General features: G+C 41.2%; 1 protein-coding gene across 4 annotated transcripts in view; it reads left to right on the top strand.

Moving 5' to 3' along the window:
- The window catches only part of SEMA4D (semaphorin 4D), a 79,680-nt gene extending 66,110 nt beyond the window's left edge, over positions 1-13,570 (top strand). For 2 of the 4 annotated variants that reach the window (XM_027670965.1, XM_027670968.1), the window contains 4 exons: positions 469-675; positions 10,919-11,128; positions 12,508-12,605; positions 13,172-13,570. In XM_027670965.1, coding sequence (XP_027526766.1) covers positions 469-675; positions 10,919-11,128; positions 12,508-12,605; positions 13,172-13,201 — 545 coding nt within the window. In that variant the 3' untranslated portion in view covers positions 13,202-13,570. Of the gene's footprint in view, positions 1-468; positions 676-1,645; positions 1,946-10,918; positions 11,129-12,507; positions 12,606-13,171 lie in introns of those variants that run through there. The other 2 variants (XM_027670969.1, XM_027670967.1) reach the window with 2 other exon arrangements.
- The last annotated feature ends 578 nt before the right edge of the window (positions 13,571-14,148 follow it).

Here is a 14,148-nt window from a genome sequence, read left to right as displayed (position 1 = left end):
CCATAATTTAGACCATCTTAGTGTAAACAGTTTATATTTTATAAGATTCAGTTTGGTTTTATTTTTCTATTTTTAATTATGTACATATAACAGAATAAATATTAAAATAAATTGTATTATTTATGAAACGTGACACAATGACACTGCTTTCCATTTGGCAAGCACTAATGTTCCTTGTGGTTTCCTTTAAGGGGGAAAGTGAGAACTTTCGTAATTAATTTGATACAGCCTCTCAACTTCAAATGAGCAGGTTATAACCCAGGGGGAGGGATTGGAAGGATGGGGGAAAAAAAAACGTGGGTGAAGGAGGAAAGTGCTTTTCTCTAGGGGCCAAGGGACATTTCCTCTTACTACCTTTCTAAAATTCATTTGTCTTTTTGCATTATTTCTTCATTGTGTGATGTATTTCTTGCAACTTTTTTCCTTAGTACCCTTTTACTTTCTTTTCTGTCCTCTTCTGTCACACAGCCTCATCTCCTATACCTTTCCCTCCTACTGGTACCTCCTTTTTGTCCTGTGTGGGAAGTGATTCACCTCCTTCACCCACCAGTACCCGGCCTGATGTTTGGTCTAGCACAGACCCCATAAAGGTCATGTTGTTGCCACCTTTCCTAAGTGACCAGACACAGCATGTTAGTGTCCGGGGACCTTTCCACCTCTTCTGCCAAGCCACAGGTAAGCTGGAGGACCCCTGTATAAAGCCATCCTGGTCTGCATTAAAGGCTTAGCTATGTCACCATGTACTGTGTAAGTTTTACTTTTCTGATGCTGGGGGGAAGGGGGGCTGCTGGGGGAGGCAAAGGGGAGAGAAAAGAGAGACAATTTCAGGGTGCCACTTCCTGATTTTTATTAGGCTCAGTGAATCAGGATTGCAGAGTCATGTTTAGCAGGTAGATGTTTTCATTGTCAGCGTGTATGCAATTTAAAAAACACAGTTGTATTGGATTTTAATTTGGCGTATTTTCTGGGCCAGGTCAGTTATTCTTTTTTCATCTTATTTTAAATGGTGAAGGACTTACAGTAACAACAAATTCCGTTTTATGATGGATGTATTATCTGAGGTGTACAGGAGAAGGAGAAAGCTGTTGTCTCCATAGCAATTCACTTACTTTCCAGCTTTTGTTTGGATTGTTACGAATTACAGTTTGTGATTGCTGGTTTAAGCTAAGTGTGATTTAATGGATCTAAACAGGTCTTTGGATGTAACCTTGTTCCTTAAAATAAGAGATTACATAGATTGAGGAATTTTAAATCTAGAATTGTTTCACATTGGTCTCAGTGTGAGTATTATCTGGAGTCAGATCAAAATGCATAAATCCATATTAGTGTAGATCTTAACAAAGGCATTATTTTTATTTCCGTGGCTAAAAAGAACAACTGTGGGATGAAGGTTCTTTCATAGAATGGAATAATTTAGATTGAAAAAAGACCTTTCAGCAATAATTTGTTCACTTTTTCTATAGACAATTCAGAAACTTCATTGTGCAACATGAAAAACACTATAATAGCATAAATAGCACAAAAGATTTAAACATATCTGGAATTTATTTTAAAATTACTTTTTCTTTCATCCAGCTAGTGCCTGTTTTAAAACGATGCTCATGCTGCTTTTGAAAATTGTGATTAATTGTATTTGCCTTGGCAGTGAAGGAAGGAGCAGTGTCCTAAAGTCAGCCTGTGGAATTCACTCCTCAGGAGGTGCAGGGGTTCATATTGGAAGAAACTGTCACAACCCCCTGACATCCAAGAGATGCAGTGATGGCACAGGCAGGGCCAAGATGCCCCAGCTGTGGAAGCGCTTCTGATTCACCTCAGGAAGCAGTGAAAGACCCAACTTTGTGTTACAGATGGGGGATTTACTCCCTTTGGGAAACAAGCAGTTGGCTGATACATCACACACCCTTTTCATACCCAGAATTACAACTGTAGTGTGTTGATTTAAAAACAAACAAACAAACAAAACACCACCCCCTCAACCCAACAAATGCAAACTGATACTGAACTGATGCAGATATTTTGCATCTTTCTGGGTTCTGCATGTGAGGGGTGTATACATTTATCCTGAGTGGGGGGTGACTAAGCAAGTGCTTTTGCTAGGAAAGTCTCTGCTTGGATTTATTCACATTTCTTCAGTGTCTGTTGATATTTCCTTATATAAACATAGCTGTAATGGAACTTTATTTCCCTCGGCTATGAATATAAGGAGAAATGTGTCTACAAGGAGCAGAAAGGTTAAGTGAGACTGGCAGAGAGTTAAATGTTGTGCCTGGTTGTCTGCATAAAGGATATGGTATAAGCCAGTATATGATGCAAATATACATGCAAAAAAAAATAAAGTCACATCATCCAGTCAAAAACCTCGAGCTTATTTTGACTTGAATTTCTAATGTTATTTTATGAGAACTGGCGAACCTCTTCCTTTTTTTAATTGTAAATGTCTTGTTTCAAGCTGTCTGGAAACTCAGCAGGAGTTGGTGAGTTCTTTTGCTCATCTCTTACTCATCCCACATGTTTTAACCTGAAAGCTTGCCTAGGGGTAGCACTCTACAACCTTGTAACTGTCTGATTTCAGCTGAAGGTGAAGCTGAAGTGGATAAAGCACCAACAGCCACTTGTGACATACTGCTATTTTTTTTTCCTGAAAAAAAAACCCCTAGTTTGTCAATAATGGGGTACTCCTGCCCCACCTGAAGAGGAAGGAATAAATCTGCCTGTACAGCTTTTCTCCCAGTTCCTTTCTCCCTGCTTCCCTGAAGAGTCCCACATTTCTCCAGAGACCTGTTTGTGCACGGGCAAACATCAGGCTTCCTTTGTACTTTCTCTATTGGGATTTTCTCTCCCATTACAGGATTTTTAACTCCTTTACAGACATTTTAGGTGAGCTTCAAATAAATTGAATGAAATACTACGCTATCTGGTTCAGGGGGGAGAGACAGCTGATGATGTGTGCACCTGCTTTATAAATTTCTCTGTTGAAATCAGGTACAGTAGAAACAGGCTTTTCCCAGCAGTTTTGGTTCTGCTTGGAGATGCTTTACTGACACCTCCTCCCTCCAGTATTAGAGTAGTATATCCATGTTTGTAACTTCCCAGACAAATGATGGTGCTGAGCAACAATTTAAATGCTTATTTTATAATAAGACACACTGCAAAACACCATTCTTTGTGTGTATTTCTGCCCTGTAGGTTCAGACTCCCTGTGTCCGTGGTGTCACATGTCTCCCTTAGTTCGTCTGCAGCTGGAGGTTTTACATAATGGATTATTGTCAGTCTTGGTAAAATAACCCCAGGAGTGTGAACAATAAAAGTTCTGTGAACTTGGCAATATACTTTAAAGCAGTTGCTACTTCATGGAGCTGCCGAGATGGGTATCTGGTAACACCCACACGCAGTGCCTGTTCCCTGTGGTTATTCTATTTTAAAGGGAGTGCCAGAAAGCTTCCCATCCGTGGAGGAAAAGATCTGTAACTTCCAAGAATCAGAGTGGTTCAATAGATATTTCTCTCTCTCTCTTGCTTTGGTGAAGCCTCAGGTTGCACTGAAAGGCACGCAGAAGGGTGGGGAAAATATAAAAAAGTGTAAACTGCAATGCACTCCACTTCAGCAAGCACTGCTGCCAGACTGGAGGTGCCTGCAGAGTGAGTCTGAAAGAGACCCTGCCCCGGGCTGTGTGCAGGAGCCCCAGGGCTGCCTGTGCTGGTGTCACCATGTCCTGGTGCATCACAGGGCTCAGCAGAAGGACTCAAAAGCCCCTGTACCCCTCGGTGTGCCTGATGTTTTTTCCTGGGAGGAGGAGCTTGTCTGTCGGAAACTGACCCACATAAATAAGTCATAAGTCATGTGTGGGGGCTTTTTGGCATCCTTTACAGGGCTGTGTTATCCGTGGTGCCCTGGGGTGATGTGGTCTGGTTTGGAGCTCAGTCAGGAGAGCCGTGGAGGAGTGCAGCTCCCAGAGCAGGATGAGCCTGTGTAGGAATGTGCTTCCTGCTAGGTAAAATGTTAGTGCAGAGTTACCAACGACAGCACTTAAATCACAGCACAGCATCTTAAAATGGAGTTTACCAGGCTTGTTACTTTTTTACTCTTACAAGAACGAAAAAATACCAAAGAGCAGTTTGCCATGAGCACACACTTGTGGTTCGTAACCAATTGCATTTGGTGTGTCTCAATGCAAATTATGGCTGTGGAGAGATAGAAAGCAAGGTTTTTGAAACCTGAGAATGTTTTAATTAGTAGCCTAGAAAAGGTAAGCTCTGCATCTCTCAAGACAATTCAATCCACGGCACAAATATTGCAAAACTTTATAAAATCTCTAAAATTTTATGCAGTGTATTTTGAGATTTACACCGTGATGCTTTCTTGAAGCAGTGCTCCTGACTTAAATTTGCATACTTGCTTAGCAGTCCACGTTCAGTTTATCCTCATGGGAATGCTGAATTTGCACCTTGTTAAACAATTCCATATCCCACTTCTATGAATTAGCTTCTCGGGTGTTTTATCTCCTGCTGTGTGCCTGTGACTCAATATCAGCGTGTTTGGCTACAGTAATCTTACAGTTGCTGTTACTTTGTGATTTTGTACTTTTGTTCCAATTCTTTCCAACTGACTAAACATCACTTAAAGGCATCTTGGTACTATAAAACCATTCCTTAGTGCAGGTCTCTGATATGACACCTGTTTTTCATTACTTGATATGCGTCTAGAAGGTAAGTTGAAAACTTAAAGTTGTTCCTTTAATAGAAAAGGACATGGAAGTCTTAAGGTTATAAAATTTTGCATAAAACTCAATAGACATTAGAGGTATCCTTGTTACTGTAGATTTCAGTATCTTAGGGCTGTAATTATTTTACTGGAACACTGGCATTTTTCTTTTTATGGGCATAAGGGCTTGCTGAGACCCTCTTACATCTAACTCTGCATGCAAACCCAACAGCATTAAACACCTTTGTAAGTGCTGATGTTGTCTGGGTTCTGTTGCCTTCCTTCACAGTGACTTCTGTAAGAAAATTGAAAATTTATTTTACGAGGACTGTGATATGGGTGATGCATTCTTAAATTCTGACATTAAGGGCAGCTTTTGAAACACTTCTGTAGGAATTCCCTTCACTGTGCAGTTTTATATGGAAATGCTGTGGTCAAGCTAAGCAATAATGTGGAAAGGTGTGTAAAAAGAATACCTTTTCCTTTTTTTTTAAACTATATTAATTTTCTTGTAAAGACTAGAGTAAGTTCAGTGTAAACATAATTAAGCATAAGGTGCATCAAGGTAAAAAAGGGGAGAGCAAAGAAAATAAGTAGAACCAAAAGTGTCTTACTCATTTTTCCTCAGAAGATTTTCTTTCTCCTGCTGAACAGCCTTACCTTACACAGGTAAGATGCAGCTGGCTGCATTCATACAGGTTTTTCCTGTACAATGAATAAAATGGTGCAGTTGGGAAAGCTCTTCTTGTGTGGCTTTTTGGTAATTTACAAATGCTTAAAACACTGAAGAAAGACACCAAAAAAAATCTTTTTCCCCATGGGGGAATCAGTCCAGTAAGAACTGGTAGTTTGTTCTTGGTGGCCTGCAAGTGGTAGGCATAAAAGGAGAAGTTTGCTTCACATTGGGGTCTTTGAGGCACAAATGTCACTTCTAAAAGCATTTTGGGATGTCTTCTCTTGGGAGAGAAAGAGATTCACTCTGGTTCTTACTTCTCTGTACCATTTGCTTATAAGGGTTTGCTTGACCTCCCAGTTTAGCCTTTCTTCTTTTGCAATTCACCATAAGGATTTCTACTGTTTTTCTCCTTGCTAATGTGAAAATCTTGCTTCAGTAATGCCCCATCTTGGAGCAGTACACTGGTATTAACTACACCCTGGCCACGTTTGAGCAGCTGTATTTCCCAGTCCTGCCAGGTGAGATGTAGTTGGGACAGGTGTTGGAATCTCTGGAGCACAACCAAAACTTTGCACTGTTTTCCTCAGAGCACCTTGTTACCCCCAGCAGCCTGGATTGCAAACTGACTACCTGTACACTTATTTTTCTGCCCCACGAGAGCCACAGCCTGTAGACTTGTGATTATTAATCCATTGGTGTGATGGCTGATGAACTGGGTACTAATTTTGAACAAAGTTGTCGTGTCTTTTTAATAATTTCAGCAGAAACTGCTGCCAGAGCTGCTTCAGTTTGTGTTACTTGCACTGTCCCCTCAGTGGAGATGAAAATCTCATTTCCATCTCTTCCAGTCATCTTCCTGCTAGATCCACCTGGCAAACAAAGAAGCAAAAGCAGTGGTTTGTGTTCTCTGGAGAACAAAAGCAATTTTTGGAGAGCATGTTACTCCCCTTAAAACACATTCTCCAGTTTTCTTATTTTTAAATTCAGCATAGCATCCTTGTTAGCTGATGGGAGGGCCAAAGATAATTATGCAAGCTCAAAGTGGAATCTGTTGTTTGTTTTTTTTTTCTGCCAGTCGTTTAATTTTCCTTCACAGGGAAGTTATCTGGGTTCCAATTGCAAAACCCTTTTTCCTGGACCCGCTCAAGAGAACATCTAAATAAGTAAATGCTGTTCCTGCTGGGAAGTGTGGACAGTGACCAGCGAGTCAGACATTTTCCCCAACCTGCTTTTAGATGCCACTGTGGGAAGAGAGATGCCATGTCCCACTTCCCATCTGCATGTGCTGTGCATCACCTCTGGGGGCTGGTCGCTGCTTCCAGGGGTTCCAGTGGTTCCCGTTTCCCAGGAAGCACTTCCTGCTTTTCGTCTGCCTTAGCGAGGCTGCATCAGTTGGTGGTGTTGATGTTACACAGACAGACCGGTGATTTATCGGAGCACCAGCTGTTTGTTGTGCTGCAGGTCGTGCGTTCTTCAGTACGAAACGTTTGGTGTTGGAAAGCAATATTATCCTGGCGTTTCAGGTCTATTTTCCTCGACTTTTTAAAGCGATTCCTTTTTCCTGTCAGGGCTTGCTTGCCTTCTGGAATGCACTGCCCCTACTTCAACAAAGAAAAACAACCACCAAAACCCAAACTATGAAAAAACCCACTCCGGTTACAGAATGTATAGGCTGTGTAACTTGCACACTAATTTCAGAAAACTGCAGAGATGCTTGTCTCAGTTTAGAAATTCTTTCCCCCCTTTTAGAATCAGTTACTCTCTGATGGCTTCATTTACTACTGATTTATCATTCTGGGAGCTTACCAGCAGCCATGACTCAGACTCCTACAGATCAGGACACTCTTAACCAGCCTTAAATCTGTCACTCACATGTGGGGTAGTGCTGGTTTTAGTGCTCCATATTAATGATTGACCAACCTTTTCCTGGGCTAACTTTGATCTCTGATTCAAAATAACCTTCCTGCATCCAGGTGATATTGCCTTTTTACAACTTAATCCGTGCTCCAGATGAGAGCCTCCTATATGACCTTGGTTTTCAGGAATTGGTGATGTTTGCTTCAGCAGCATTCAGCAAAGCCACAACCTAGACAGCAAGCATTAAATCCACATGCCACTTTTTTGTTTGTTTGTTTTTAATCTGCTGCACATGGAAGTGGTTTTGGTGTGTGCTGGGTTATAGTGGGGAGGCTTTTCTCCTAAACTTCCCATCGCTGTGGATAGGCTCTGGTAGCAATTCTGTTAAGATTATAGGGATTTGTATAAAAGACTTCTTGTTACCCTGATGGAATTTCTCTGTGGGATACCTTTTGGGTCATCTTCCCTGGATTTCAATTTGCTGTCAACTTGGGATAAATTAGGTTAGCTGGAGAAAGCTTTAAGAGGTTTAGGCTTGCTGGCAGCTCCTGCTTTGTTTTACCAACTCCACTCTATCTTGGCAGTGTTTTTCTGAATATAGGGAAACCTCGCTCTAGTGCTACCCTTCAAGAACTAGTTTAAAATCCAGGTAAAACGTGCTAAGCCAGCAGCAGTGGGGTGGCACTGCTCAGGGTCTCACTGTACAGCTTGACTGGGCTGCTCTGGAAATGCCTGCACAGCTCTGCAGTGTTTGGCACAAGGGGCAAGCATGGCCTGTGCTCCCTCCCCCGGCCTTATGTTGGTGAGCTCCACTTAATCCATAATCTCCTCCTTTTAAATGAGTATCTCCAAGCTGTCTTGAAAGCCCTGTGTGTGTTGGGATGTGATGTGTATATGGCAAATGTTTAATTGGGTCCAGTTTAGCAGGGCACATCCCCTCGCTGCTCTGGATCTGCAGCTCAGTTCTTTAAATCTGGTTTTATTTACCAATTTTGTTTTACCCTGAGGTCAAATTTACACCAGTAGCTCAGTGAACACAGACTATGGGAGAAGCTAACAAGCAGCTGCAGTGGTTTAAGTTTTTATGGTGTGACTGCCTACGTTTTTTTTTCTCGTGGAAAATACTGAGGAAAAATCATGTGGGCATTAAATACATGGTTTGTTCAACCCAGCCTGACTTGACACATAGACCAGAGAACCCCTTCTGCCAGCAGAAACTTAACCTGGACAATTCCTGGGCTGTTAATGCCTGGGTACTGCCATTTCATTCAAATTCTGAAAGCAGAGCTATAGAAAATGAGATCTGTATGGGAAAGAAGCAAACACTTTCACAGACACTGGAAACTGTGAAGGGCTTATGGAAAGAAAAGGGGTAGTTCAGACAAAGCAGCGAGGTTTTTTGCATTTTTTTATGTTACTTTCCCATCTAAAATCAAGGCGGTGAAGTTGATTTTACTTAATCACATTTTATTATTATAATTTATTGAAGCAATGTTTTCCAGGTTAACTCTTTGAAGTGTCTTTCATGGTTGCTTAGACATAGCTAGTTACATATCTCGACTGTTGTGCTGTTTAATTCTCTGCTTATTATGATCTAATAAGTTTACTTTTTTTAATCTTTCAAGCATTCTCAAAGTGGATGGCAAAGTAAGTAGATCAGATGTGCTAGAAACTCCTATTTTAAAGTTTGCATTAGACATGTAATTAATTTGTATTATAGCAACAGCAGAAAATGCAGATTATATGTTCATATTATTTTCCTTTGCTTTCAAAAAATAATTTTCTAACCATTACATTCGAGTCTGAATTAATTTCACCATAAAGCTGTGGAAAACTTGAATTTAACAAATGGGATGGAAAGCTTTTGCAGATGACACTGTTTCAGTGTATTTTTTTCTGTTTTTTCATCCTGAAAATGAAATCAGAGTGGAGAAGGTAATTGGGCAAAATTGCCCAGTTGCAACTTCCTAAGGGGCCAACCTGAACCATCACAGCTTGAAAAATTTCCTGTATAGGGAAATCATTGGACTTTAGTCTTCTGATGAAATGTGGATCTAAGCTGAACTTCTGGCAGATTTCCAGCACAACTCTGATCTTTAGCACCAGAAAGTAGAGCAGGTTCTCTGATGTGAACAGTACATTTGAAGTAATTTTAGGGACCTGTCCTGCACTTGAACGTGCCACTTCCTTGCATGGCCCTAAAATGGTGCTTAAAGATGTCTGTCTTTCTGCTGTGCTTGTACTGACTGTTCCTCCCATTTGTCCAAATTCCAACTTCAGCATTAGTTTACTGTGATAATTTGTCCCTGTTTTCAGACGTCCCATGATTCTAGCGACATGTAACCTATCTGCTGTTAACTGCAGAATAGGTACAATCATCCACAAAACACCTTTTAAAAAAAAAATGTGCTGGACTATTCTTTTCTGTGATTTTCAGTCCAGCATGTTTGCTCTCTCCACTTCGTTAGAGCTGTTGCCAAGTCCTTGGGACTGTGCCACTTCCCTCGGAGAAACTCTGCAATGCTTTAATTAGATTATGTTCTCTCTCATTCACCCTTACTCCTAATTTGTGTGTGCATCTGTGGCAGATTTGGAAATAAAACTAGTAAGACTTTAATATGACACACAGAGGAAGTGTACAGATGTAAAAACTATCTTTTTTTTTTTTTTTGTCTGCCTGCATGATTATCTAAAACTAATCACAGACTCAGATTTGTCTAGGGAACAAAATACTGCATCGATTTGCAATTTGCAGTGCTAATGAAGCTGAGTTCTGTAGTTGGTTACCCCTTCTGTCAGGACATATTTGCAAAAATAGCTTATCTTCTTTTTACCCCAAATTTCTCTTTATGTCCTCTCTTGCTAAGACTAGTCTGGATCGTAGGCCCAGAGGGAGAAACAGGCATGTTTTAAACGTCAGATTTACTGCAGAGTTCTTAGTTTGGCCCAGATGTCTGTATTTTAAATTAAAAAGCTCTGATGTGCCAGGTACACTTCAGCCAACCTTGCTAATTTTCTGGGAACAGCTGTTCTGTCCTTTAGGCTACTGTCAATCTCTGATTTACTCAAATGTTGTCCTTGCAGGTTAAGACAAATAATAGCAAAAAGGCTAAAAAATTAGATTGTTCTTTGTTGTTAATCCAAGCTTCTTTCAAGCTGTGTCTTGCTTAAGTGACTGCTGGTTCTGTGCTTTTTCCAGTTCTGTCTCTTTCATCACTAGTTCCAGCATCCTTGACACACTGAGCTCTTGAATGCTTTCCTCTCCTGGCCTTGTTTTCAGATTCTGTGAGGCTTGTCTCAGGTGGTTTCAGCTTCCTACCAGAAGCCTGATCAGCAGTAGGTGACGTGTCCTGGCCCTCCAGGAAGTCATACAGGCTGATAGTGCTGATGTTCACAATCTGCTCCATCATCTTTGTGGGCTGACTTCCCCCTTCCGAGAATCCACACAGAATTCCTTAGTACATATGAACTCACACGTTCAGCTGTGAACCTCAGTTACCAGTGCTAGCTCATTTTTATCCCAGGTTTTTGATACCCAGAATTTCAGCTGAAGAAACCTAAGAAACATTACAATCAACCATCTATGCTTATTTAAGCCTAATCTTGAGGTAGCAGGCTTTTGTTATCTCGTCAAAGACTCATCTGCTGTTTCCTTGCAGAATAAGCTGACTGACGTTTTTACAGGTCTGGACGGCTCCTATTTCGTCTGGAAGAAGAATGGGCAAAAGATGAAGGCGTGCATCATGGAGCAGTCTCACGTGCTGCTTGATGGCAGAGCGCATGTCCTGAGCTGGGTGAAAGATTCAGTGTCAGAAAACACGGAGTACACGTGTTCGTTCATCTCAAAAGCCGGGAACGCGACATCGGAAGTGCTGATCACAGTGGAAGATAAAGGTAGGCTTGTTTCCAACATATGCCTGACCCTGGTATGAGTAGACCTCTGTAATACTTACCCATAAAAAGTGCATTTCTGAAGATAACTCTTGCCTGCTGTATTGTTACCCACTTCAGTTGTACAGGAAGAGGTTTTAGAGCCATAAAAACTGCTTCCTCCGCCCCCTCCCACAAAGGACTAACCTGTAAATTAGCAGTTATGATCTAGATATTAAACCAAAACCTGCTAAACTAATGAAATTGAAAGTTAGATGAGTACTAGAGACTTACAAATAGATACTCTGCTGGAACTCTACAGGGTGAAGTACAAAAGTTATTTCAAAAGGACTTAAGGAAGTCAGACGGTAGAGAGAAACCTCTGATATCCAGGATTTTTAAAAATAAGATTTAGAAACCACCTGTAGTTGGGTGAGGTCAGTTCTCACTGCTCCATTTGGACACACACTAAGCAGGAGGGCAATTGGCTAACTTCAGCAACTGTGCAAGACTTTTGGGTATCCAAACTGCTTACTGCACCTAGCTCTTAAGAACTTATCCAGGGCTGGAGAAGGTCTGAATAATCTTTTTAAAAGGACAGCAGGAGCAATGAACATGGTGGATTTTATTGGCAAGGTGAAGGAAGGTTTAGTTAGCTGGCGAATGTGAGTTTGTCAAGAATGGCATAATGCTGCTTTTTTCAGTGACAGAGAAAAGCAACAGGAGTTTTGCAAGTTATGCCACCGCTTTGAAGTCTGTCTCAGAAGCAGAATGAAGAGCATCTCCATGAAAATAATGTAAATACAGAAAAGAGGCAGGGGCTCTCACTGTGCTCTAAAAGCTGTTGCTACTGTCCCAAAGGATAAATAGAAAATATTATATCCCCACCAGCGTTACATTCTGCAAGAAAAGCTGGCAGACAGAATTAGCACTAGAATTTCATCAAGAGGCAGTAACATACCCCTTCTTAAGTTCTCAGTGGGAGGAAGAATAAGTAATTATATAACATTACTGAAAAATTGAGAATTTACTAACTGGACCAAGTCCTACCACATCACTCTTGTCCCCAGGCTCGGTATGATCTAAATGGAGCACTCCTGTGCTTGTTAGATGGGTTTGAACTCTTAATTTGTAGGTCATACTTTCTCGATCTCAAATCACAGATAAAGGCACTAAATCTGTTTACTTTGGAGGCTGTTAATTCTGCTGCAGAGGGAAAGAAACACAGCCATTTCACCAGAACTTAACTGCCAAATAACATGAAAGGAGGCAGAGCAAAATGAAGGACAAGACAGTGGCTTCTTTCCTTCTATCCCAACCTGCCACAGAAGTCCTGCAACTGAACAGGTACTGACATCTCCACCATGACGTGGCTCTGTAATCATCCCTTGTACAATTCTCAGACAGTGCTGGTCAGGATGCATGGACCAAAGGATTTGATACCTGGAGAAGTGCAATCAGTGAACATGCCAAGATGATGCAAAACTGGAGGAAAACATGGGTAAGAATTTTTTGGAAAAGGTATCCCCCTACAGTGCTTCCTCCATGAGGCACAGCAGTCCCAATTTTATAAGCTGCCTCTCACACTTCTGCAGCTGAATGTATTTATGTAACAAAATGATTAGTGTTTCTGTACATGTCATTATTCTTGACCCTCTGTGCAGTAAAACCTGCTCTCTGAAATTCCCTGCAGTTATGTCAGCTTGTTCTTTCAGTCCACTAACCAAGTGCTCATCAGTCAGTAGTTCTCTTCCTGCCCAAAACAGTAAGTCTGTGTATACTGAATATAGTAGATTAATTTCATCACATCTGTGGACTAATTGAATTGCAGAGACTACTGGACTTCATAAATGGTACTGTCCATCCAAGCTGGCCTTTTTTTTTTTTTTAAGGAAAATAGCCTATATCCAGCTATTAATGGTTTTTTTCCCAACAGTTAAAGATTACTTTTGAAAACTTTGGATATGACACTCTTTTTGCATGTGGAACAGTTAGCATAGGCAGCCTTTAAGCTCCATTTTAATTTTTAAAGCAATATTAACACATCATTCTGAAATTTTTCTTCAGGAGACCTGCAACAAGAAAAACATCCTCTAATGGACAAAGGCATGAACAGGCTAGAAGGAGAAACGTATGCAAGTTAAGAGTACCTGGTACTCTTAATATTACAACATTTGGAGATGTCTTTGCAGGTGTTAGTGCTGGCATTAAAACTGATATTCAAGTGAATCAACTCAAGTGTGAAGTGGAAGGGGATATTCTTACTGCACCAAAGTAACAAAGCTAGTCACATGCAATAAGAAAGTTCTAGCATGGGATGGGTGGCCTATCTCTGGTTTTCTGATGCCAGCTATTCCAGCTTAACGAAGGACAAAAGTCGTCTCACTAAGACTTGTGCTGCTCAAACAATATATGATGTACATCTTCTGCTTTGAGTTCATTAAACAAGCCAGTTAATTTCGGCCTCGAGTATCTTGGCATATGACTTAGAAATTTAAGATGTGGATCACATTTATTTAAAGGCATTTCAACTTGTACACCTAACTTATTTCCTTCTGTTTCCCCTCACGCTCTGTTGCCAGGGTTTTGAAGAGCATTCCCTTCTGGGGTCAGCAGCTTCGATTTGTTCACGCGCGTTTCCTTGGGTGGCTGTGCTGGTTTTGGCTGGGGTAGAGTTAATATTCTTTGGTGTCTGGTATGGGCCTGTATTTCAGATTTGTGCTGAACACAGTGTTGATAGTACAGAGATACTTTTGTTATTGCTGAGCAGGGCTTACACAGAGCCAAGGCCTTTTCTATGTTTCACACTGCCACGCTGGGGACAGGAGAGATATGCATGGGAGGTTGGGAGGAGACACAGCCAGGACAGGTGACCCAAACTGTCCCAAGGGATATTCCAGACCATGTGACATCCTGCTCAGTATATAAAGTGGGGGGGAAGAAGGAGGAAGGGGGGACATGTGGAGTGATGGTGTTTGTCTTCCCCAGTAACTGTTAGACGTGATGGGGCCCTGCTCTCCTGGAGGTGCCTGTCCATGGGCAGC

This window comes from Neopelma chrysocephalum, unplaced genomic scaffold (genome assembly GCF_003984885.1).
Source record: "Neopelma chrysocephalum unplaced genomic scaffold, ASM398488v2 Primary Assembly neopelma1_97017, whole genome shotgun sequence".
Classification (NCBI taxonomy): domain Eukaryota; kingdom Metazoa; phylum Chordata; class Aves; order Passeriformes; family Pipridae; genus Neopelma; species Neopelma chrysocephalum.
Note: the sequence above shows the minus strand (reverse complement) of the source record. Positions and strands in the feature narration are given on the sequence as shown.